The sequence below is a fragment of the Monodelphis domestica genome, chromosome 1 (assembly GCF_027887165.1).
Source record: "Monodelphis domestica isolate mMonDom1 chromosome 1, mMonDom1.pri, whole genome shotgun sequence".
Taxonomy (NCBI): domain Eukaryota; kingdom Metazoa; phylum Chordata; class Mammalia; order Didelphimorphia; family Didelphidae; genus Monodelphis; species Monodelphis domestica.
Window position 1 is genome coordinate 271744256 of NC_077227.1, and position 23534 is coordinate 271767789.

The 23534-nt window shown below is 35.8% G+C and overlaps 1 protein-coding gene across 2 annotated transcripts in view; it reads left to right on the forward strand.

Annotated features, from left to right (window-relative positions):
• The window catches only part of SYT16 (synaptotagmin 16), a 344492-nt gene that overhangs the window by 312956 nt on the left and 8002 nt on the right, over positions 1–23534 (forward strand). For both annotated transcript variants that reach the window (XM_056810862.1, XM_016428532.2), the window contains 2 exons: positions 13601–14044; positions 17549–17738. In XM_056810862.1, coding sequence (XP_056666840.1) covers positions 13601–14044; positions 17549–17738 — 634 coding nt within the window. The remainder of the gene's footprint in view (positions 1–13600; positions 14045–17548; positions 17739–23534) is intronic.

Genomic DNA, 23534 nt, shown 5'->3' on the forward strand with positions numbered 1-23534 from the left:
TCTCAGACTCTGAAAATATCCAGACATCTTTTTGTGCCGTTCAACCAGGCATCTCTTTTGAGACAAAAAACTGTAATCTGGTCTTTCTACAGTAGAACCTTAAGTGTAGTTTTGAAGCTGTTCCTGTAACTGCCTGTCTTGGAGATTTAGTTCTTCTTGTAAGAATTGATTTATTTGTCTCATAACCTTAAGTATTATGCCCTCCTTTGGCCTCATATCTGGTTCTAAAATATATTGTAGGTATGTATAACTTGGGCGAGTATAGAAGACATCAATCATATCTTACTGAAAAAAGAATTTAGTTCAATAAAAAATCCTTATTGCCAATGTTGATTCAAATATTCATATCTTAAATAAAGAAATCAATAAACAGACATTTATTAAGTGCTTACTATGTTCCAGGCAACATATGCCAGGCAATATGATAGGAGTTGAGAGTACAAATAGATAGGATGGAATAATCTCTTCTCCTAAGGAGGTTACATTTTCTCAGGGGAGACAACAAGCACATATATAAGGATAGTAAGAATATATATGAAGAAAAAATATAAATGAACACAAAATAGTTAGGGAGGGAGGACACTAACAGTTGGAGGGACCATGAAATACTTTACGTAATAGGTGGTACTTGAGCTGCATCTTGAAGAAAGGGATTCTATGAGAAAGTGGTGAGGAATGAAAACATTCCAGGGATGGGAAGATGGTGGGGGTGTGTATCTGTAATCTGAGATGGAGTGTAATATAGTGTGTATGTGTGTGAGGAATAGACATAAAGCAAATTTGCCTAAATTGCTGAGAGTACAAGGGGAAATAATATACAATGAAACTGGGAAGATATGTGGAAAGGCTTTAAAAGCTAAAGAGAGGACTTTATATTTCATTCTATAGGCAATAGGGAGCTACTGGAGGTTATTGAGCAGGATATTGACATGTTCTGATTTATGCTTTAATGAGCCATTCTTGGGGATAATGTGGAAGAAAGGTCAAGTGGAATGATGAGTGACTTGGGCCCAATTTGGGAAATGTTGCAATGATCTAAATGTGAGGACTTAAATCAAGGACCTAAATTAAGCTGTGTGAGTAGAAACAAGGAGTATGATGTTTAAAATGAGAAATGTTAAGATTTGTCAACTGATCAGATTTGTAGGCTGAAGGAGAATGAAGAGTCGAAGATAATTCTAAAGTTGCAAACCTGGAATCCTGGAAGAATATTGTTGCTTTTGACAAAGAGGGAAAGAAACCTCAAAATATCAGGATTAAAAGGAGGCAGATAATAATTTTTGTTCAGTAAAAAGCTTTTAATACTCCAAGATCATAGTTTACACAAGTAAAATAAAAAAAATAAAGCTCTTATCTTGTGAAATGAGGCCAAGAACTCTTTTTGTCTCAGTCTGAAAATTTGTCAGTGAAGGAATTGGGAGTTTAAAAGAGTGGGTGTGGGGATATGAGAAATTAAGTACTTTGTGTCTCATCTTGACTTTATACTGTTCGAGAAATTAATGAAAATGTTCAAAACTGAGTTAAAGTATAAAGATCTACATTCCAGGAAGGTTCGTTGCATTAGTGGAATTAAAGGCATTTTCATGAGAGAAGAATCACAAAATTCCAGGTGAAAGGTAGAGTGCATTGAAAAATTAGCCATTAAAGACATTCTTGGAACCATAAGATAATGTCTTTTCAGTCAACCCAAGAAGGAACTTTGAATATCCTCCTTAAATACACCTCAGAATGACACTAGGCATAGCACAAACTCCGTAGGGAATTGAGGTTCACTAAGTATTCTTGTAACTGTTGTAGAGTCCCATCTATTAATTTCCCCCTGAGATTTCCCAGACTAAGTGAAAACTTATACACAGTTAATTATTCTGAATGGATGACCTTACAGATCTGTGTAGTCTGACTCATTAGCCAATGAATTTTTATCTTGGCATTGGAATAGACAAAAAGGTTTATAAATGTTAATTAATCTTTAAGTGCATGAAAAATAAAGGGATATGAAATCAGAGGTATAAATAGACATATTTTCACATGGGGCAATAGTTGGTGATAGGAGAGGAAGATGGTAGGCAGCAGAGTATAGTTTGACTTTGGTGGGTATAGTTAAGCATGGAGTTCAGGTAGTCTGGTTCTCTCATTCCCTCTAGCTAGGGTAGGAGAGGGCAATGATAGAGATGGGGAACATGAGAGGAGATAGGAAATAGGTGAGATATGGAAGTAGAGGCCATTATGAGGAAGGCTTCATGGGTAGATGCACAATCACTGGGAATCCAGTGCTAATTGTGACTGAAATTCCAAAAAGTAGTTCAAAATTTTTTCTTGTCTGTGAGAGATTATGATGTGAAAGTTCTGATGAAGGAGGGAGATGTAAAATAATAACTGACATTTATATAATGCTTTCATCTGAGCCAAGTACTTTGTATATGTAATAAGTTTTATGAATTATATCACCCATGAGTAACAGATTTTTAGCACTAATGACTTGTCTAGCTTAGATGAGGTGATTACCCTTCTACCTATCACTGGCTCATTTTCTCTATTAATTTTTATTCTCAGGCTTTAAGGCATTCAAAGATTATATCCCAGTATTTCCTCATAAGCTATATCTTTCCATTAATCAATCAATTAGCCTTGAGAACCTAGCCACCTTATTAAAACATCAATTATTAAATGACCTGGATAAATCTCTTTCCCCATAAACTTATGGTCATTTCTCCTTCAAGTTCAGTCATTCTAATCTCCTTCCTAAATAAACATAAAGTTTGCTGGCTATATAATTTATTAGTGCATCACACAATAGAACAAAACAAACAATTATTTATATGCATCATCTGTGATTGAGATGATAACCAGAGTTACCTCTAAAGACCAGCCTGGAAATAGTCCTACCATTCAACTCTGTCATGATAGTAAAGTCTTTTTTAAAGGAATTCATTCATAATTTTCATTTGCAAGATAAGCAAATCAGCTCAGTCATCTCAGGAAATCTCAGATTCCTTTTCCCTAATGGGCAAATCTTTCAGTTTCACATTAAATAAGTTTTTTAGTCTCAATTCTCTCTCTCTCTCTGAAGTATTCAACCTTCCCAGTTAAACTGCTAGTTTTTCCAACTTTCCATTACCTCTTAAGGATAAAGTTAAAGTCTGTGAGAACTATTGAAACTGGGTTTCACATTTTTTTTTTACATTTCTCCTTCTGGAGACAAATTTTAGTCCCCTCCAAAGCCATTTAGAATCCAACAAGGGGGAGTAACACTTAAGGAATATGATAATATGTTGAAATTAATATGTATATTCACACATATATACACAAGCAAAACATGTTACACATTACACAAGTATTTTCAAGAAAAAACAACACTGACAACTAAAATAATAGTTAAATATAATACAATACCTTATTAATACTGCACATACATGTAGAAACTACAGAGAACCATTATATGTAATTAATCAATATTTCCACACTGGCTATAAGAAGTTAATTTCTACTGTTTATTTTGCCACATCACAATTTTGGTTAGTTGTATAGATTGCTCTGTTGTAATCCATAAATCTTTATACATACGTAACCAAGTTGGTTAATGGTTTTCCATAGTTATTAAATTAAATTATTATATTATATTATATTAAAATATTAAGTTATTAGCTTAAAGTGTAATTGGGACATATTTAACAAAATATATAAAATATAATACAACATAGATAAAGTTAATTTGTGATTTTCTAAGGCAATATGTGGCTCGTAGGAATCCTGTTTCTTTTTTATTTTAACACTACTGGTTTAAACTCACTACCAGTGTTTCTTAATTCTGTCAATTGTCTTTTGATCCGTGGGACCTCTATAAGTAAGGTTCTAGATAGGATACTTTAGAATTCAGCCCTCTATTTTATCTGGATCAAGGTTGTCTTTAATCATATATACATTTAGAGGTAAATTCTAGGCTGATTTTATCCTTGACTTTTCTGCAGTCTTTGACTCTGCTGATTATTCTCTTCTTGAAACTCTCTTCTTTTTAGGTTTTTGTGACACAGCCCTCTTCTAGTTCTTCTCCAAGCTAAATGACTTCATTTTATCTTTTTTAAAAAAGTATTTAGAATATTTTTCCATGGTTACATGATTCATGATTCCTTAATCCTCTTCTCTCCCCCCTCCTGGAGCTGACAAAAATTCCACTGGGTTATATATGTATCTTTGCTCAAAACCAATTTCCGTGTTATTTATACTTGCAATAGAGTGAACTTTAACATAAAATCCCAATCACATCCCCACTGAACCATGTGATTAATCCTATGGTTTTCTTCTGCATTTCTGCTACCACAGTTCTTTCGCTGGATGTGGATAGCATTCTTTCTCATAAGTTCATCTGGATTGTCCTGGATCATTGCATTACTGTGAGTTGGGAAGTCCATTACATTTGATTGTACCACAGTGTATCAGTTTCTGTGGACAATGTTCTCCTGTTTCTGCTCCTTTCATTCTGCATCAGTTCCTGGAAGTCATTCCAGGTCACATGGAATTCCTCGTGTTCATTATTCCTTTGGGCACAATAATATCCCATCACCATCAGATACCACAATTTATTCAGCCATTCCCCAATGAGGGATATCCCCTCATTTTCCAATTTTTTGCCACCACAAAGAGTGCAGCTATGAATATTTTTGTACATGTCTTTTTCCTAATGATCTCTTTGGGGTACAAACCCAGCAATGCTATGGCTAAATCAAAGGGTATACACATTCTTTTAAAGCCCTTAGGACATAGTTCCAAATTGTCCTCCAGAATGGTTGGATCAATTCAAAACTCCACCAGGAATGAATTAATGTCCCAATTTTGCAACATCCCCTTCAGCATTCATTACTTTCCTTTGTTGCTGTTTTTGCCAGACTTTTCATTTTCCTTTGCTGGACCCTTTTTTCATATAGATTGTATCTGCTCACTGTGGGTGTCTCCCAATACTCTGTCCATAGCTCTCATCTCTTTTCCTAGTGTACTGTTTTCTTTAGTCATCCTATCAGCTCTTTTGGGTTCAATTATCATATGTATTCAAATGATTGTCAAATTTAATTTTCCCTGACATCCCTTCTGACTTTCTGTCTTGCATTTCTTTTTTTTAATTTTATTTTATCAATCTATTTATTATTTTTTTTATTTATTTATTTAATATATTTTATTTGATCCTTTCCAAGCATTATTCGTTAAAGACATAGATCATTTTCTTTTCCTCCCCCCCACCCCCCATAGCCGACGCGTAAGTCCACTGGGCATTAGATGTTTTCTTGATTTGAACCCATTGCTTTGTTGATAGTATTTGCATTAGAGTGTTCATTTAAAGTCTATCCTCTGTCATGTCCCCTCAACCTCTGTATTCAGGCAGTTGCTTTTTCTCGGTGTTTCCACTCCCATAGTTTATCCTTTGCTTATGAATGGTGTTTTTTTTCTCCTGGATCCCTGACAGTTGTTCAGGGACATTACACCGCCCCTAATGGAGAAGTCCATTACGTTCGATTATACCACAGTGTATTAGTCTCTGTGTACAATGTTCTCCTGGTTCTGCTCCTCTCGCTCTGCATCACTTCCTGGAGGTTGTTCCAGTCTCCATGGAACTTCTCCACTTTATTATTCCTTTGAGCACAATAGTATTCCATCACCAACATATACCACAGTTTGTTCAGCCATTCCCCAATTGATGGGCATCCCCTCGTTTTCCAGTTTTGGGCCACCACAAAGAGCACAGCTATGAATATTTTTGTACAAGTCTTTGTGTCCATTATCTCTTTGGGGTACAGACCCAGCAGTGCTATGGCTGGGTCAAAGGGTAGATATTCTTTTGTCGCCCTTTGGGCATAGTTCCAAATTGCCCTCCAGAATGGTTGGATCAGTTCACAACTCCACCAGCAATGAATTAATGTCCCTACTTTGCCACATCCCCTCCAGCATTCATTACTTTCCTTTGCTGTTATGTTAGCCAATCTGCTAGGTGTGAGGTGATACCTCAGAGTTGTTTTGATTTGCATCTCTCTGATTATAAGAGATGTAGAACACTTCTTCATGTGCTTGTTAATAGTTTTGATTTCTTTATCTGAGAACTGCCTATCCATTTCCCTTGCCCATTTATCAATTGGAGAATGGCTTGATTTTTTGTACAATTGATTTAGCTCATTATAAATATGAGTAATTAAACCTTTGTCAGAGGTTTCTATGAAGATTTTTTCCCAATTTGTTGTTTCCCTTCTGATTTTAGTTATATTGGTTTTGTTTGTACAAAAGCTTTTTAGTTTGATGTAGTCAAAATTATTTATTTTACATTTTGTGATTCTTTCTATATCTTGCTTGGTTTTAAAGCCTTTCCCCTCCCAAAGGTCTGACATGTATACTATTCTGTGTTTACCCAATTTACTTATGGTTTCCTTCTTTATGTTTAAGTCACTCACCCATTTTGAATTTATCTTGGTGTAGGGTGTGAGGTGTTGATCTATTCCTAGTCTCTCCCACACTGTCTTCCAATTTTCCCAGCAGTTTTTATCGAATAGTGGATTTTTGTCCCAAAAGCTGGGATCTTTGGGTTTATCGTATACTGTCTTGCTGAGGTCGTTTTCCCCCAGTCTATTCCACTGATCTTCCTTTCTGTTTCTTAGCCAGTACCAAATTGTTTTGATGACTGCTGCTTTGTAATATAGTTTGAGGTCTGGGACTGCAAGGCCCCCATCATATGTGTTTTTTTTCATTATTTCCCTGGATATCCTTGATCTTTTGTTCTTCCAAATGAACTTTGTTATGGTTTTTTCTAAATCAGTGAAGAAGTATTTTGGTAGTTCAATGGGTATGGCACTAAATAGATAAATAAGTTTGGGTAGGATGGTCATTTTTATTATATTGGCTCGTCCTATCCATGAGCAGTTAATGTTTTTCCAATTGTTCAAGTCTAGTTTTAGTTGTGTGGCGAGTGTTTTGTAGTTGTGTTCATATAGTTCCTGTGTTTGTCTTGGGAGATAGATTCCTAGGTATTTTATTTTGTCTAAGGTGATTTTGAATGGGATTTCTCTTTCTAGTTCTTGCTGCTGAGCTGTGTTGGAGATATATAGAAAAGCTGATGATTTATGTGGCTTTATTTTGTATCCTGCAACTTTGCTAAAGTTGTTGATTATTTCAATTAGCTTTTTGGTTGAATCTCTAGGATTCTTTAAGTAGACCATCATGTCATCCGCAAAGAGTGATAACTTGGTCTCCTCCTTGCCTATTTTGATGCCTTCAATTCCTTTATCTTCTCTAATTGCTACTGCTAGTGTTTCTAGTACAATGTCAAATAGTAGAGGTGATAATGGGCATCCTTGTTTCACTCCTGATCTTATTGGGAATGCATCTAGTTTATCCCCATTGCAGATGATATTAGCTGTTGGTTTTAGATATATACTGTTTATTATTTTTAGGAATGACCCTTCTATTCCTATGCTTTCTAGTGTTTTTAATAGGAATGGGTGTTGTATTTTATCAAAGGCTTTTTCTGCATCTATTGAGATAATCATGTGGTTCTTGCTAGTTTGCTTGTTGATGTGGTCAATTATGTGGATGGTTTTCCTAATGTTGAACCAGCCCTGCATCCCTGGTATGAATCCTACTTGATCATGGTGAATGATCCTTCTGATCACTTGCTGGAGTCTTTTTGCTAGTATCCTATTTAAAATTTTTGCATCTATATTCATTAGGGAGATTGGTCTATAGTTTTCTTTCTCTGTTTTTGACCTGCCTGGTTTTGGAATCAGTACCATGTTTGTGTCGTAAAAGGAGTTTGGTAGAACTCCCTCTTTGCTTATTATGTCAAATAGTTTGTATAGTATTGGGGTTAACTGTTCTCTGAATGTTTGATAGAATTCACAGGTGAATCCATCAGGCCCTGGGGATTTTTTCTTAGGAAGTTCTTTGATGGCTTGATGGATTTCAATTTCTGATATGGGATTATTTAAGAATTCTATTTCCTCTTCTGTTAGTCTAGGCAGTTTGTATTTTTGTATATATTCATCCATTTCTCCTAAATTGGTGTATTTACTGCCATATAATTGGGCAAAGTAATTTCTAATGATTGCCTTAATTTCCTCCTCATTGGAGGTGCTGTCCCCCTTTTCATCTTTAATGCTGTGAATTTGCTTTTCTTCCTTCCTTTTTTTAATTAGATTGACCAGTACTTTGTCTATTTTGTTTGTTTTTTCAAAGTACCAGCTTCTTGTCTTATTTATTAAATCAATAGTTCTATCACTTTCGATTTTATTAATTTCTCCCTTAATTTTTAGGATTTCTAATTTGGTTTTCTGCTGGGGGTTTTTAATTTGATCGCTTTCGAGTTTTTTCAATTGCATTTCCAATTGATTGATCTCTGCTCTCCCTTGTTTGTTAATATGAGCTTTCAGGGATATGAATTTGCCTCTGATTACCGCTTTGGCTGCATCCCAAAAGGTTTGAAAGGATGTTTCGCCATTGTCATTTTCCTTGATGAAATTATTAATTGTTTCTATGATTTCTTCTTTAGCTAAACGGTTTTGGAGTATCATATTGTTTAATTTCCAATTGGTTTTAGATTTGGTTTTCCATGTACCATTACTAATCATTATTTTTATTGCCTTGTGATCTGAGAAGGCTGCATTCATTATTTCTGCTTTTTTGCATTTGTGTGCTATGTTTCTGTGACCTAATGTATGGTCAATTTTTGTGAATGTGCCATGTGGTGCTGAGAAGAAGGTGTATTCCTTTTTATCCCTATTTATTTTTCTCCATATGTCTATTAATTCTAATTTTTCTAAGATTTCATTCACTTCTTTTACCTCTTTCTTATTTATTTTTTGATTTGATTTATCTAAATTTGATAATGGTTGGTTTAAGTCTCCCACTAGTATGGTTTTATTGTCTATTTCTTCCTTCAATTCTCCTAGTTTCTCCATTAGAAATTTGGGTGCTATATTATTTGGTGCATACATGTTGATTAATGATATTTCCTCATTGTCTAGAGTCCCTTTTAACAAAATATAATTACCTTCCCTATCCCTTTTGATCAGGTCTATTTTTGCATTGGCTTTATCAGATATCATGATTACCACTCCTGCCTTCTTTCTATCAGTTGAGGCCCAGAAGGTCTTACTCCATCCTTTAATTCTGACCTTGTGGGTGTCAACCCGCCTCATGTGTGTTTCTTGAAGACAACATATGGTAGGGTTTTGGATTCTAATCCATTCTGCTATTTGTCTACGTTTTATGGGTGAGTTCATCCCATTCATGTTCAAAGTTATGATTGTCATTTGTGGACTCCCTGGCATTTTGATTGCCTTCCCTAATTCTAACCTTTTCTTCTTCGGCTCTACCTTTTAGTCCAGTGATTTACTTTGAATCAGTCCCCCTTGTCCCCTCCCTTGATGTTTCCCTTTTTAGTCCCTCCCTTTTTGTTCCCTCCCCCTCCCCCCTCTCTTTCCCTCCCTTTTTGTTCTCCCTCTCCCCCTCCCCCCCTTGGTTTTCCCTTCTCCTTACCCTTGTTGGGTAAGATAGAATTCAAGATCCCAATGGATCTGGATGTTTTTCCCTCTCAGAGTTGATTTCCCTGAGATTGAGGTTTAAGTAAACCCCCCCCCCTCTCTTCCTCTCCTTCTTATAGGAGTTTTCTTCCCCTCCCCTTCCCCTGTGAATCTTTGTGTGAGAACCATTATTCTATTTGGTCTTTCTTTACCCCCTATTTATACATTACATTTTCCCCACATATTAGTATACATAGGTTGATATAAATGTAGTCCTTATAGAAGAGAGTTTGAGTAAAAGAAGATAACATTTTTCCCCTTTCCTTAATATTTACCTTTTCAGGTATTCCTTGCTCTTTGATTTTCGGTATCAAACTTTCCACAGAGCTCTGGTCTTTTCTTTGCAAAAAGTTGGAAGTCTTCTATTTTGTTGAATGCCCATACTTTCCCTTGGAAGTATATAGTCAGTTTTGCTGGGTAGCTGATTCTTGGTTGGAGACCCAGCTCTCTTGCCTTTCTGAAGATCATGTTCCATGCCTTACGATCATTCAGCGTAGAACTTGCAAGGTCTTGTGTGACCCTGATTGGCATTCCTTTATATCTAAATTGTCTTTTTCTGGCTTCCTGTAGGATTTTTTCTTTTGTTTGATAGCTTTGGAATTTGGCAATTACATTCCTGGGAGTTGTCTTTTGGGGGTTTAGTGTAGAAGGTGTTCTGTGAGCTCTGTCAGTGGATGTATTGCCCCCTTGTTCTAGAATCTCTGGGCAATTTTCTTTGATTATATCTTGTATCACCATGTCCAGTTTGGTGTTTATTTCTGGCTTTTCTGGGAGTCCAATTATTCTTAAATTTTCTCTTCTCCCCCTGTTTTCCAGATCTATCACCTTGTCGGTGAGATATTTTATGTTCTCTTCTAATTTCTTGGTGTTTTGGCTTTGCTTTATTAGTTCTTGCTTTAAAGCCTGGTTTTCTTTTACAGTTTGGTCAAACTGGTTTTGTAGATGCGTGAATTTCTTTTGCATCATTTCCCACTTTTCCTCCCAGAGGGCTTCCATCTTTTTGGTCCTTTCTGATTCAAATTCTTCATGGGTTTGTGGAGAGTTTCTATTTCCTTTGGAAGATTTTGGAGAATTTTCTTGTATATCTTCTTCTATCTGCTCTGTATTTTGTATTTTGGCTCCATAGAATGTGTCCAGAGTCGCCCCTTTCTTCTTATTTTTCTTGGTATTTTGGGGCTTCTGTGCTTCTGTGGAGTTTGTCATCTCTGAACGTGGAGGATTGGCTTTTCTTGTCTTTGTCTGGTGATCAGAGGCTTTAGTCCTGGGCAGATGTTGGTTCTATGAGCGTTCCCTGGGTTAAACTGAATATGCCTCACTGGAACTGGAATGGAAGGGTCGGACCACAAGGCCACACTCTCCCCCTGGCTCGATTTCCGGAAGTTGCCTTCAGAATCCCTGGCCGTTAGGCTGTTTCGTCGGCCTGCGGGGGGATGGGCTGCCGCTTCCCCAAGCTCCGAGAGCACAGACTTTCACTGAGACTTGGATAGCAGGATCCAGCCCGTGAGGCTGTCTTGCCCGCCCTGAGGGTTGCTGTTGTTTTGACCAGCTCTCTGCAGCGGAGGCCCCAGGCAGTAACTTTCACCCGGACCGACCGGCTCTTTGACCGACAGGCTCTTTGCAGCGGAAGCCCCAGGCAGTAACTTTCACCCGGACTGGGACTTGGGTAGAAGACCCTGAGGGTTGTTGTTCCTCAGACCCTGCTCTCTGAGCCCGGCGCGGCTGCCGCTTCCGGGAGCCTTGGACTCTGCGCTCCTACCCCTGAGGTCCGAGGGATCTCGGGTTCTGGCTTTTAAGGGGAGCCGTACCTTTTGAACCGGGTCCAGGTCCAGGAGGAGGGTTCCCAGGGTCTGTGCTGTTGATCGTTTTGAATTTCGGCGCCTTAGGAGCTTCTAGTTTGAGATCAGTCGGGAAGGGTTTTCCAGAGATCTGAACTTCAGCTTTCTCTAAGCCGCCATCTTAACCGGAAGTTCCCTGTCTTGCATTTCTAACTGCCCGTTGGACATCTCAGACTTGATGTTCTAAAAATGGTGTTCAGTTAAAACTGAATTGATTATCTTCCATTCCTTCCCTCCTCCCTTCCTACTAATTTCTCTGTTACTATCATTGCACCACTCTCCTCCCAGTTACACAGCTAGGTGTTATTCTCAACTTCTCACTCTCTCCCATGCCCCATATCCAATATTTACCAAATCTTGTTGAATCTACTTTTGCAACATTATTTGTATATGCCCTCTTCTTTCTTCTGACATTGCCACCACTCTGGTGCAGGCCCTTATTACCTCATTCCTGGAATATAATAACTTGCTTGTTAGTTTCTGTGCCTCAAGTATCTTCCCACTCTAATCAATTCTCCAATCACCTGTAAAAATGATTCTTCTTAAGGGCAAATATGACCACAGCGCTATCATCATGTTCCATTCAGTGAACGCCCTATTTGTTATCTCTAGGATCAAAAATAAAATCCTCTCTTTAGCTTTTAAAGTCCATCATAACCTGAGCGCTTTCTATTTTTCCAGGCTTCTTCTACCTTACTTCTCTTTTTGAACTCTATGATCCAGTATCACTGACCTTCCTGCTCTTCTCTGCACAACATTCTTCAACTCTCATCTCAATACCTTTGTGTTGGTTGTTTCTTAAGAACAAACATACATTCCTTTCTGGGCTCTTGGCCTTAGAATTCTTAATTTCCTGCAGATACATTTTCTATAGGAAGCTTGTTATGATTAACCAAGCCACTAATGCTTTTCCCCTTTTAAAAGTTGCCTTGTGTTCTAATAAAGAATATGTTTCTTGAGGGTGGGAACGATTTTATTTTTTCTTTTGATCTCAGGGCTTTAACATAGTATATGGCACATAAGTCAGGATCTGAAACCATTTCTTCCTGATGCCCAGACTAGAATTCTTTCTGACACAGCAGAGTCTCTGTGCTGGCCAAGATAAAATTTTTGTATTAGCCATGGCTTTTAATTAGTCAGGCAATGTACAAGTAATCAAGAATAGAAGAGATTGGTATTTTAACAGGGGACTGCAACAGTTTCCCAGTGGGAAGGCTTAACTTATCTTCTGAAGGCTCTTCTCTAGCATTATTTATGCATATACATATGCATGCTGTTTTTATTCAACCAATATCTCTATAGCAACCACTTTTATTGCTTGAAACTTACTTGGATAAATGTCCCTGAATAGAAACTCTTATATATTTGTATGCTCAGAGAGAAAGGATATGGGAAGCTTTCCTCACATTCTGAAAGAAACCTCAACTTTTATAGTAATATGTTTTGAGTCCTAAAATTAAAATAACTCACAAAATGTGGAGAAGGACTCATACTACATCAAGGGACAAGGAAATGTCCATGATTCCTGGCATGATGTGAAGTCAAAGCAAACAAAATCTTTGTTAGTATTTTGATATGTATAAAGACTTTCATATTTTGGGGGGTTGATTAATAAGTAGGAAAGATGGTATCTTTTTAATTGTTTCATTAGTGAACAGAATCAATGCTAAATTTTCAGTGCTTGAGAGAAAGCTACTATCAGGTACTGACCAAACATTGGCTTCCTTCACCTCTGCAGAATGAAAATGTATTTGCTTATTTATTGTTAATACAGTCATTTTGTTGGTCAAATTTATTTGATAGGACAGACAGTGGACAGTGAGAAATGACTATGATATAAATAACAAAAAGCATTGCTAATATAGATAAAGGGATGCACAACTCTGTTTATATTGTTTTCTGTACTGAGTCTCCAGAAAGATTGGAATCCTCAGAAGAAATGAAGTCATGAAAGAGAAATTTGGTTCAACCATACTTGATAGGATCAGTTTGAACTTGGGGTCAACTTCTCAAACTTGGGAAGTGACTTTAGAGAATCATGACAGAATCAGTGACTGACAAAGAGCCATGTTTGATTTAATTTTATGTTAATATCTAAGCCAATATGTCAGTCTCAATTTTATTGAGCAGCCATGAACTTTGTAAGGACTCTATTGACTGCTGAAAAATGATGTTTTCCCTATTCACATCTTAATCTTCTGCTTTTCAAAGGAACAAGATGGACTCAAAGTTCCCCACTTCCCTTCCAGTGCCCCTGAACCCATCTCAAAGTGTGGAGACTTAGATGTCATCTTTGAATATAATAGTTCCAGCCAAAAGCTTGCAGTGACCATTGTAAAGGCCCAGAATGTTCCAGATAAAGACCGAAGTGGTGTCAATGCATGGCAAGTCCACACTGTATTGCTTCCCAGAAAGAAGCAACGGGGTAAGACCAGTGTTCAAAGAGGGCCCACCCCTGTCTTCAAAGAGAAGGTATTCTTTAGTAAATTGCAGCCTGAAGATTTGGGGCGCCACGCAGTCCGGTTCCGTCTATACGCTGCACTCAAGATGAACAGAGAGAAAATGATGGGAGAAAAGATGTTTCACCTTAGCCAGTTGCACCAAGGAGGGAAAATGAAAGTGACTTTGGTTTTGGAGCCAAGGAGTAATATGAGTGTAAGTATATATAGCAGTGTAACCAATACAAACTATTTTATCGAAAGGTGATAGTTGCCAGCTATTGCAACCTTGCCAGCAAGGTCAATCAGTGACATCAGAATTCAGCTGATCCTTCTAACTAATTTTCTGTTGGATTTTTACATGAAATCATTTTATAAGCCACTAATTTTTGCCTGTGGTTCAGGGGATCTTTATGCTCAACTTCACATTAACTTGATAGATTTATTGAGTTTTTGTTCATTTTAGAAAATGAAAGCAGTGACTGAAATAGGGTGAGGGTGGATTGGTAAGATATAAGAACATAAGAAGAGTAAATTATCTTTGATGTTCAAAGATAATAGAAATTTTCCCTGGAAGAAAATTCAAAGACCAGGCTTTCAGAAAGAAACCTCAGGCATTATCATCAAGCTAAGCATCACCGTACTCCTGGTGATGGTTCATACCTTCTGACCCTGGGCCATATTCCATCAAATAAAAATATCCTCCTCCTCCTCCTGGCATCCATTTCTTCCTATGATAGGTTTTTAGAAAAGAACCACTTTGGTCTGCAAGTTGAGAAGTTAGCTTCTGTATTAGGTATTTGCATCTGTGCATGAGACCTTCCATTTAGTAAAATTGACCATTTGAATATTGCTGTTGGATCCTGCAGATTTTTTTCCTTTGCCATAAGTCTTCAGAACAAAGAATGGAGCTAAGACTTTAAACACCAGATTCTTAGCTCTTTTAATGAGACAACATAAGTATATTATTAATTGCTCATAATTATTGTAATTTCTATTGCTAACAGGGAGGGAGGAATGCATTTCATTACATTTCTGTACCTTCAGAAAATGGGCAATTTGCATCTTAATATCCAACTTTTAAATATGGAAAATAGGTAGGCATTAAAGCAGAAAATTACTTAAAGTATTCTACATCATAGTGTATAAGTACAGCCTATTAATATAATAATTTGCTTTGTGATAGTCACAAAGTTAATATTGTATCACCCAGAAAGGAGACAGGTCTAAGTAGTCAGGTTAGTTAGGGGGTCAAGAAATATAAAGACAGAGTTTAGATCAAGTGGGATATCATGGAATTTTAGTGTATTTTAATTTTAATTTTAGTAATTTAATTTTGGGGGTACATATGGAAGAAAAAACTAGGAAATACACGCCTATGAAGAGGAATAAGTTTCCACCCTGGAATTTCCATGTGAAAGAAATCAAAGGTCAGATTATTCCTTCACTTTTCTCATATAAAAGATCCTACAAAGTATAACCTCATACTGACTCATCCATATCTTTCTTCTTCTTGCTTTCTTAAGCCTGGAGTAGACTATATGGATAGTAATGAAGAGCAAAAACCACAGATAGATAGAGAAGTTGTCTACTCTCCTTTTAGAGCTATTGTTTTCTTATTAATTATTAATCAGAGGTAGAAGGAACATTATAGATAATTTATTCCTCCAAATTCCATGATTTGCTATATAAGGAAAACATATTTAGAGAAGTGAAATAATAAATAAGAAAGAAAAGGAGCTTTTTCTTTATCTTTCCAGACTGTTTAGTGTACTAGATGAGTAATGAATGCTTGTTGAACAACTCTTATATGGAGATTGTGTTCTTTTTTAAATAATATTTGATTAGAAACTTAACTTTGAACATCAATACAATAACTAAATTTACTTAGTAACAATATGTATTTAAATGAACTAATTTCAGCATTTAAATCATAACTATTTCACTCCAAGTCACCATTAGAATTCTTTGTCTATTCAATCTCACTTATTCTTTCTCAGTTTGACATTCAGTTTTTATCTTTTTTTTGCATGATTTTATAAAGATCTTCCTAAATTTTTTTGTTTTATCTACATACATTGGTTTTAGTTGCCTCATTGTAGTTAATTAACATAATAGAGGATGGTATCAGATTTCTGCTTTAATTGGTGTAGGAAACTCCCATTATGGAAAATTCAGTAAATATTGGTGCTACTTTGCAATTTTTGTCTTAGAGTTTCTGAGGGCCACTGAGAAATTAAAAAAAAATACTTACCCAAGATTATATAGTGAATATGTGTCACATGTGGGACTTGAACCCCTAGTTTTCCTGCTATGAGACCATTTCTCTGTTTACTGTCATACTGTCTCATTATATCAGCATACATACCACAATTTTTTTAACCATTCCCCTGATTGTTGAGTATTGAGATTTTTTCCATTTTTAAATGACATATAATAATTTGATTTTCTTTATTAGACCCATCTTTGACTTATAAAATCAAAGGATTTAGAACTAGATGGGATCTAACCTGCAATCTAATCTAAATCTTTCATTTTACTGATGAGCAAACTGAGGCAAGTAAAGGTGAATTACTTTTCCAAGTTTACACAGGTAGTAAGTAGTATATTTAGTATTTGAATAAAGCTCTTTTGATTCTAAATCTATCCAATTCACCTCAATGATCCTTAGTTTCCCTCATCTATAAAATGATAGAGCTATAATAGCTGACCTCTAAGGCCTCTTCCAGTTCTGTATTACGATGAGACTATCCTTTGAGGTTGCTAGATGGCTCAGTAAATAGCCTGCTAGGCCTGGAGTCAGGAAAACCCAAGTTCAAACCTAGCAGCAGAAATTTACTAGCTTTGTGACCTTGAGCAAATCACTTAACCTCTGTTTGCCTTAACCCACTGGAGAAGAAAATGGCAAACCACTCCAGTATCTTTGCCATGAAAATCCCAGCCCACTATCCATTGGACCACTCAACTCCCTCCTGAGACTGTATGTTACAGAAGAGGTGCCTAATTGGATCAGTGGAGAGAGTTTCCACACTGGAAGTTCTCAGTATGTGAATAAAATCAAAGCTCAGACTACCCCCTCTTTCCCCCTTCAAAGATTCTATAATGTATTACTTCACTTTGACTCATGTATAAAATGGGTGAATTATAGAATTTCATTTTAATATGTTTTCCTAGAGGGAAGAGAAGGGAGATATTATATACAACTTTAAACCTTCTAAAAAAGTTTTTTTTAAAAGAAATATACTGTTTTGTATGCTATAATTTAGCATTCCATAGTCATGACCTCATGCATTGCTTGCATTCATTAAGAAACAATGGGGAACTGAGAGGCAGGGAGAGTGCAGATAAATATTGTTGAAATGTTCAAGTGGAAATTACTCTAAGGGGAATTCTGGTCTATATTAAATGTATTATTATTATCTGTGTGTATATATGCAAGGTTTTGATTTACATTGCTAATAACATCTTTGGCCTTTTGTTTTCAGAGAGGAAATATTGAACAGAGACAGATCTTTAAGCAAATGTGTCTGGCTAATGATGTGGAGACCTCATCCTTGATCCTGTGCTGCTGCCCCATTATTATTCACAGAGAGTGCACAATTTGAAATCTTTGGCAGCCATTGAAATCGTGTCACAATTTCACCCAACATAATGTAAGCTGGATATAAAAGAGAGTAGTGTGAAGTGTCCCAATGGTTTCTTTGTTGTTCTTTCTTGCCAGAGTGGAGAGTCTCAGCTCAGCCTGTCTGCGGTTTCTCACAGTGATAGTGCTTCATCCACACAGTCTTTGTCTCATGGAGGGGTGCCAGAGCTCTTGGTGGGGTTGTCATATAATGCCACAACAGGACGATTATCTGTAGAAATTATCAAAGGCAGCCATTTCCGAAACCTTGCTATTAACAGACCTCCTGGTAAGTGCGATTCTTTTCTGCCAGCAAAGGTACTTGCAGAGACCAGTTGAACTACACCTGCCTTTATCTTATTTCTGTAATTTTTACATGAAGAAAGATCTTAATGGAGTTTAGATGAATTTACACAAAGTCATGCTCTGATTTTTTTTGATGTCTCTCAGTTTAAGCAGGTAGAAGCTCCTTGAAAAAAAAAAAGTGAGTTCTAATGTTTGTTTTTTAAATGTTTTATTTTTCTTCCACTTACATTTAAAAAAAAAACCCATACAATTATCTCTCAGAAAAGGCATTACCTAAGACAGCACAGTAAGAACAGTAGTTATGATGCCCCCTATACTGAATACTGCTTTAATATTTATATTTTTATTTTTAAGAATGAAAAAAGTATGCCTTTAAGAAACATCATTTGTAAACATAATTGAAATCTATTAAGGAGATCAAAGAATTAATTTGTCTTTTCGGGAATCACTGAGATGGAAGAAATTTGGGAAGTTCATTTTTTAAAATTCCCACATCACTAGAAAATATTCCACTAAATAATCAATATGATACAGTTGAAGAAACACACAAAAGACTAATACGCTGGCCTGGGAGTCAGGACAACTGAGTCCTAATTGAAGATTTTTCTCTTCTGTGTAACCCTGGTCAATTTTTTTCTTCCCTTCTCTACCTATTTCCTCATTGTCAAGTAATGAAGTTGGAAGATACCCTCCAACTGTTATGATTCTATCTATTCCCTGATATATAGCCATCTGTCCTATTCTTAGTAATTTGAAACCTTCTTGGTAGCCCATTGCAGTATTTAATGTTATTTCATTGTGTCAGTTTTACTTTAGTAAAGGTAGATATCAATCTATATTATTTAGTGATGATGGTGCTTTACTTTGATTTGTTTGTTTGGTTCCTGTAGAGTAGTGGATAACATGGGTACTATAATGCTCTTTGACTTAAGCATTCCTAATATTAAAACTCATAATCCTCAATGTTGGTTTTCTCACCAATAGTCAGGAAGTAGACTCAATTATCTCTTTTTAAACAATATGAAATATTTTAAAAATAAAATTTTATTGATAACTTTTACCTTTATATCACCTGCATTTCCCATTATCATGCTAGAGTTAGCTATATATCTTATAAAATTAAAAAAAAGAAATTCTCTTCCAATGCTTGTTTTCTTAATTTTTTTATTTCCCCCCACTTATATAAAAAAAAAAACAACCCATACAATTATATCTAAGAAAAGGCATTACCTAGGATAACACATTAAGAACAGTAGTTATAAGCCATTCCTCCCATAAACCTATTATCCTGCAAATACATATAATAAAGCATTTTGTGGAGAACAGCCACAGAGTACAATAGTAGTGAGAGATTGATTCTTTTGGTACTATAAAGCATGGATGACTTTTTTTATCTTCATGGAATCCACACATTTTCCATTTGGCAGAATATATTTTGGGCAGGTCACTCAGTTTTGCTCTCAGGATATGCCCCTTTTTTACAGCTCCACTCTCAATGTCTAGGGCTTGTGTTCTATTCAATGAATTGTGGCCTCACTTTATTTTTGGTAATAATCCTGCCCCTTGAGGAGGGAGTCTCCCTCATGTCTGAATTTGTCTGGAGAGTGTGTATCTCTTTCCTTCTGGATGTGATATCCCCTATTGGTTGAGAAGCTTTACCATAGAGCTCCATGGCTGATGGTAGGGGGGAGTACGAAAGAGAGAATCGTCTCCTTATCCATCAAGAGGTATAGAATAAGAAGCTTATAGCTTACTTAGAGAGCTCTGTGGAAGATGGGAGAAGACTGAGCTTCCCAATAAGGAACTGGTCTTGGAGCTCATCGGGTTTGAATAGTTCCTGATTATCTTGTCTAGGGAGATATAGATTTATGTTTGAGAGATTTAGAGCGATTCTTTCTCAAGTTCCGAATTCTTGTTTGACTGCTTGTTCCTTCTTGGTCTGGTTCCAGAACTGGCAGACTCAATTATTTTAAAGTTTAAATTAACTCAGTCTTCAATCAGGACAATATCCAAGCTCCCCTTCCAATTTAATCAAGAAAAATTCTTCCATACTTAGTAATAGCTAACATTTATACAATACTGGGATAAGTGCTTTATATATATATGTGTGTGTGTATATATATATATATGATATTATTATTAACTTATTTGATCCTCATGACAATGCTAGGAATTAGGTCATGTCTCCACTTTACAGTTGAAGAAATAAAGGCAAATAAAGGTTACATGACTTGTCCAGAGTCACATAGCTAGTAAATATCTGGAGCTAGATTTTAAATCATGTCTTCTGGATTCCAAACTCAAACCCATCTTTATACTTAAACAGTTTATTATTTTTTTTTCCTTTCTGTAATTAAATTCATGACTTCCTGGGTTGAGAATTGGTCAGAGATCAAACCCATAATACACAACGTTTCTATTATTTCATATATTTTCTGCTATTTCATCTGATCATGAGATTGGCCAGCCCACAAAAGGGAAGTCATTGCTTAATAATGAATTAAAAAAGGAAATGGGAAGAATGAATAAGGAAGTGGGTATAAGTAACATCCTTAGCATTTAAATATGCAAGGGATAGTACCACATGACCAAAATCTACTTCCAGATCTAGGCTTATGATTTTTTAGTATTCAACACTGCAGGAGATGACATTTTCTATATGTGAGGGGTTCATTTAGTCTAGTTTTATTAAGCCCATTGGTTTGTAGGTTGGAGTTTGAAATTATACCCCTCAATACATATAAGCAAGGGAGAACCCCTGAGCTCTGAATAACAATAGGGCTTATGAGGCTTCCAGCCAGCACTAATATCCAAAGCAGGCAAGATAATTACTTTGAACACATAATTATTTCTGTATTTTTCTGCTTCTTAATTATATTTAATAGTATTTATTATATAGAGATGGCTTTGTTGTTGAAATGAGTTTTGAGGTACCTGAGGACTGGATTTACATATTTCTCTGAAAAGCTGCTACCAATCTTCTTCATAGAAATTCCCCACCCCCTTTTTGTTGGTATATGAACCACATTTTAAGTGACTTACTCAAGGCCAATGAAGTAGAAAGGGATAGGCAGAAACTGAATTTAGGACTTTATTTTTCTATTTTCTTCTATTGCTTTTTCTATTGCTTCATTTTTTTTCTGGGGGAAAAGGGAAAGAGGGAAGTTTTGTATCTTGTCTTATCCTTAAGCTTCATATAGATGATATACTGAAGACTTCACTGTTAGTTATTGTTAAGAAGTACCATTGAAGGTGTAGGGAAGAAATTACTTATTAGATTTATGGATAGTGGAAGAATTGATGACCAAAGAAGAAATGGAGAGGTTACTAGGAAGTAAAAATGCTAATTCTGAATATATAAAATTAAAAAGATTTCACAATAAACTACTTTTGGTTTTAACAAAGCCAAAATCAAAACCAAAATATTGGTTTTTAACAAAACTAATGCCAACAGAATTGGAAAAAAAAACAGGAAATAGTTTGTAAAACTGTTATAGTAAGTTTATCTAATAAAGAATTAACTTCTAAAATACATAGGGAACTAAGTCAAATTTACAAGAATAAAAATCATTCCTCAATTGATAAAGAGTTAAAGAATATGAATAGGCAGTTTCTAGAGGGAAAATTAAAGTTATTAATAGCTACATGTAAATATACTCTAAATCATTAATAACTAGAGAAATGCAAATTAAAACAATTCTGCGGTACTACTTTATACTCATCAGATTGACTAAAATTAAACAAAAGGAAAATGGCAAATGTTGAGAAGATATTGGAAAATAAGCATACAAATGCACTGTTGGAAGAGTTGTGATCTAGTCCCACCATTTGGGGAAGAACAACTTGGAATTATTCCCAAAAGGCTATTAAACTGTAATTTAGCAATGCCATTACTGGGATTATACCTGAGGAAATCAAAGAAGGAGGAAAAAGACATACATGTACAGAAGTATTTATAGCAATTCTTTTTGTGATAGCAAAGAATTAGAAGTTGAGGAATGGGCTGAACAAGTTGTGGCATATGAATGTAATAGAATACTATTGTGATATAATAAATGATGGCTTTAGAAATTCATGAGAAGACTCGTGAACTGATGCAAAATGGAATAAGGAAGAGAAAAATTTACATAGTAATATCAATGTTATTAAAGATAATCAGCTTTTAAAGACATAATAGCTCTGATCAACATAATGACCTACCAAAATTCCAAAGAACTTGTAATGAAACATGCTATCTATTCCTACATAAAGAACTGATGGCTAACGCTATTAGTGGAAATCAGTTTTGTATCTATACATATTTGTAATAGATTTGGGATTTCTTGTTTTTTTCATTCATGGGGGAAGGGGCAGGGAGAGAATTTAAGACTGAAAAAAAGAATATAAAAGTCTTTGAAATGCTTTTAAATTTATACATCAATTTTAAGAATTAAAAAATAGAAAAAGAAAGAGGGTTTATTTTTATAGTTTAAATGTTTGAACACCCTTCTTCATTCTTTGTCAGGTTAATAAAACCACTTCTATTAAAAAGAGAAAGAAAAAATGATACTAAAGAAGTAACTAGGCCCCTGATGTAGATTTAAATACTTTTATACCCGATTATGACGGGAAAAAGTCTGACTTAAAAAATGGGTCAATTTGGCAGTCCCCTGATCCAGGAGTCATGGGAGAACAGTTAGTTCCCTAGCAAGTTAGCAGCTGTACAGTTTTAATCTAGTCTTTTAACTGTGATATGTTCCTGGCAATTTAGTTAACCCCCTTGAGTTTGAGTTCCTCTCCTGATAAACGAACATAATACTTCAGGGCTAAGAATTCTGGCACTCCAGGAAACTGTAGATGGCTAATCTTCAACCAAGTTATCTCATGCCTTGTCCAAGCCTGCTTCTACTCTCTGTGATTATATTGCTCACATAAATATAACTTGTCAAAAACTATCATTAAGATGTCCCCTCCAGTTAAAAACAACAACTTACCCAGCTTCTCAGTATGTGCATGATTAACCATACATGATAATTATATCCCAAATGATAATACTTAGAGCAGCAGCATATTAACCTCGTTAGACACACAATGGCAGTAACTTTAGGAAAGAAAGAAAAAGGCAAATTAGGTTGCCTACTGTAAGGAGTGAAGATCAAGTGCTAATGAAAGAGGGAACTAGCCTAGAATCACATGATCTATTTTAGAGTAGGAAGAGACCTTTGAGAGAATATAGTTTGACTCTTTCATTTTGTAAATAGAGACTGAGGCCCATGGAAGTGAAATGAACTTGCTTAAGATCAACAGCCTGCAAATACCCATCTTTTTTCCATACTTAAACGAAATGAGAAAAAAAAAACTTCTTCCATCCTAAATCCACATTGTCATATGTTTGAACTTAAATCTAGTCTATAAGAATTATAAAGTAGAAGGAAAGAGCTAGATGGTTCAGTGGATTGAGAGTCAAGCCCAGAGATGGGGTTCGAATCTTCCCTGAGACACTTCCTAACTATGTGACCCTGGACAAGTCACTTAAATCTAATTGCCTACCCCTTACCACTCTTCTGCCTTGAAATAAATACACACTATGAAGGAATATGTTTTTTTTAAAAGAATTATAAAGCAGAGCTTTGATTATAGGAACATGATTAACTCAATTAATGAAATTATCCACTGTATCCCTTCTATTCCACTTTAAGGAAAGAAGAGAAATGACAAGACAGCTGATTGTTAAACATTTCCCATCATGCCCCAGCTTCTGTATACAGGTCCTAGAATATCAATAAAAATTCACATTTAT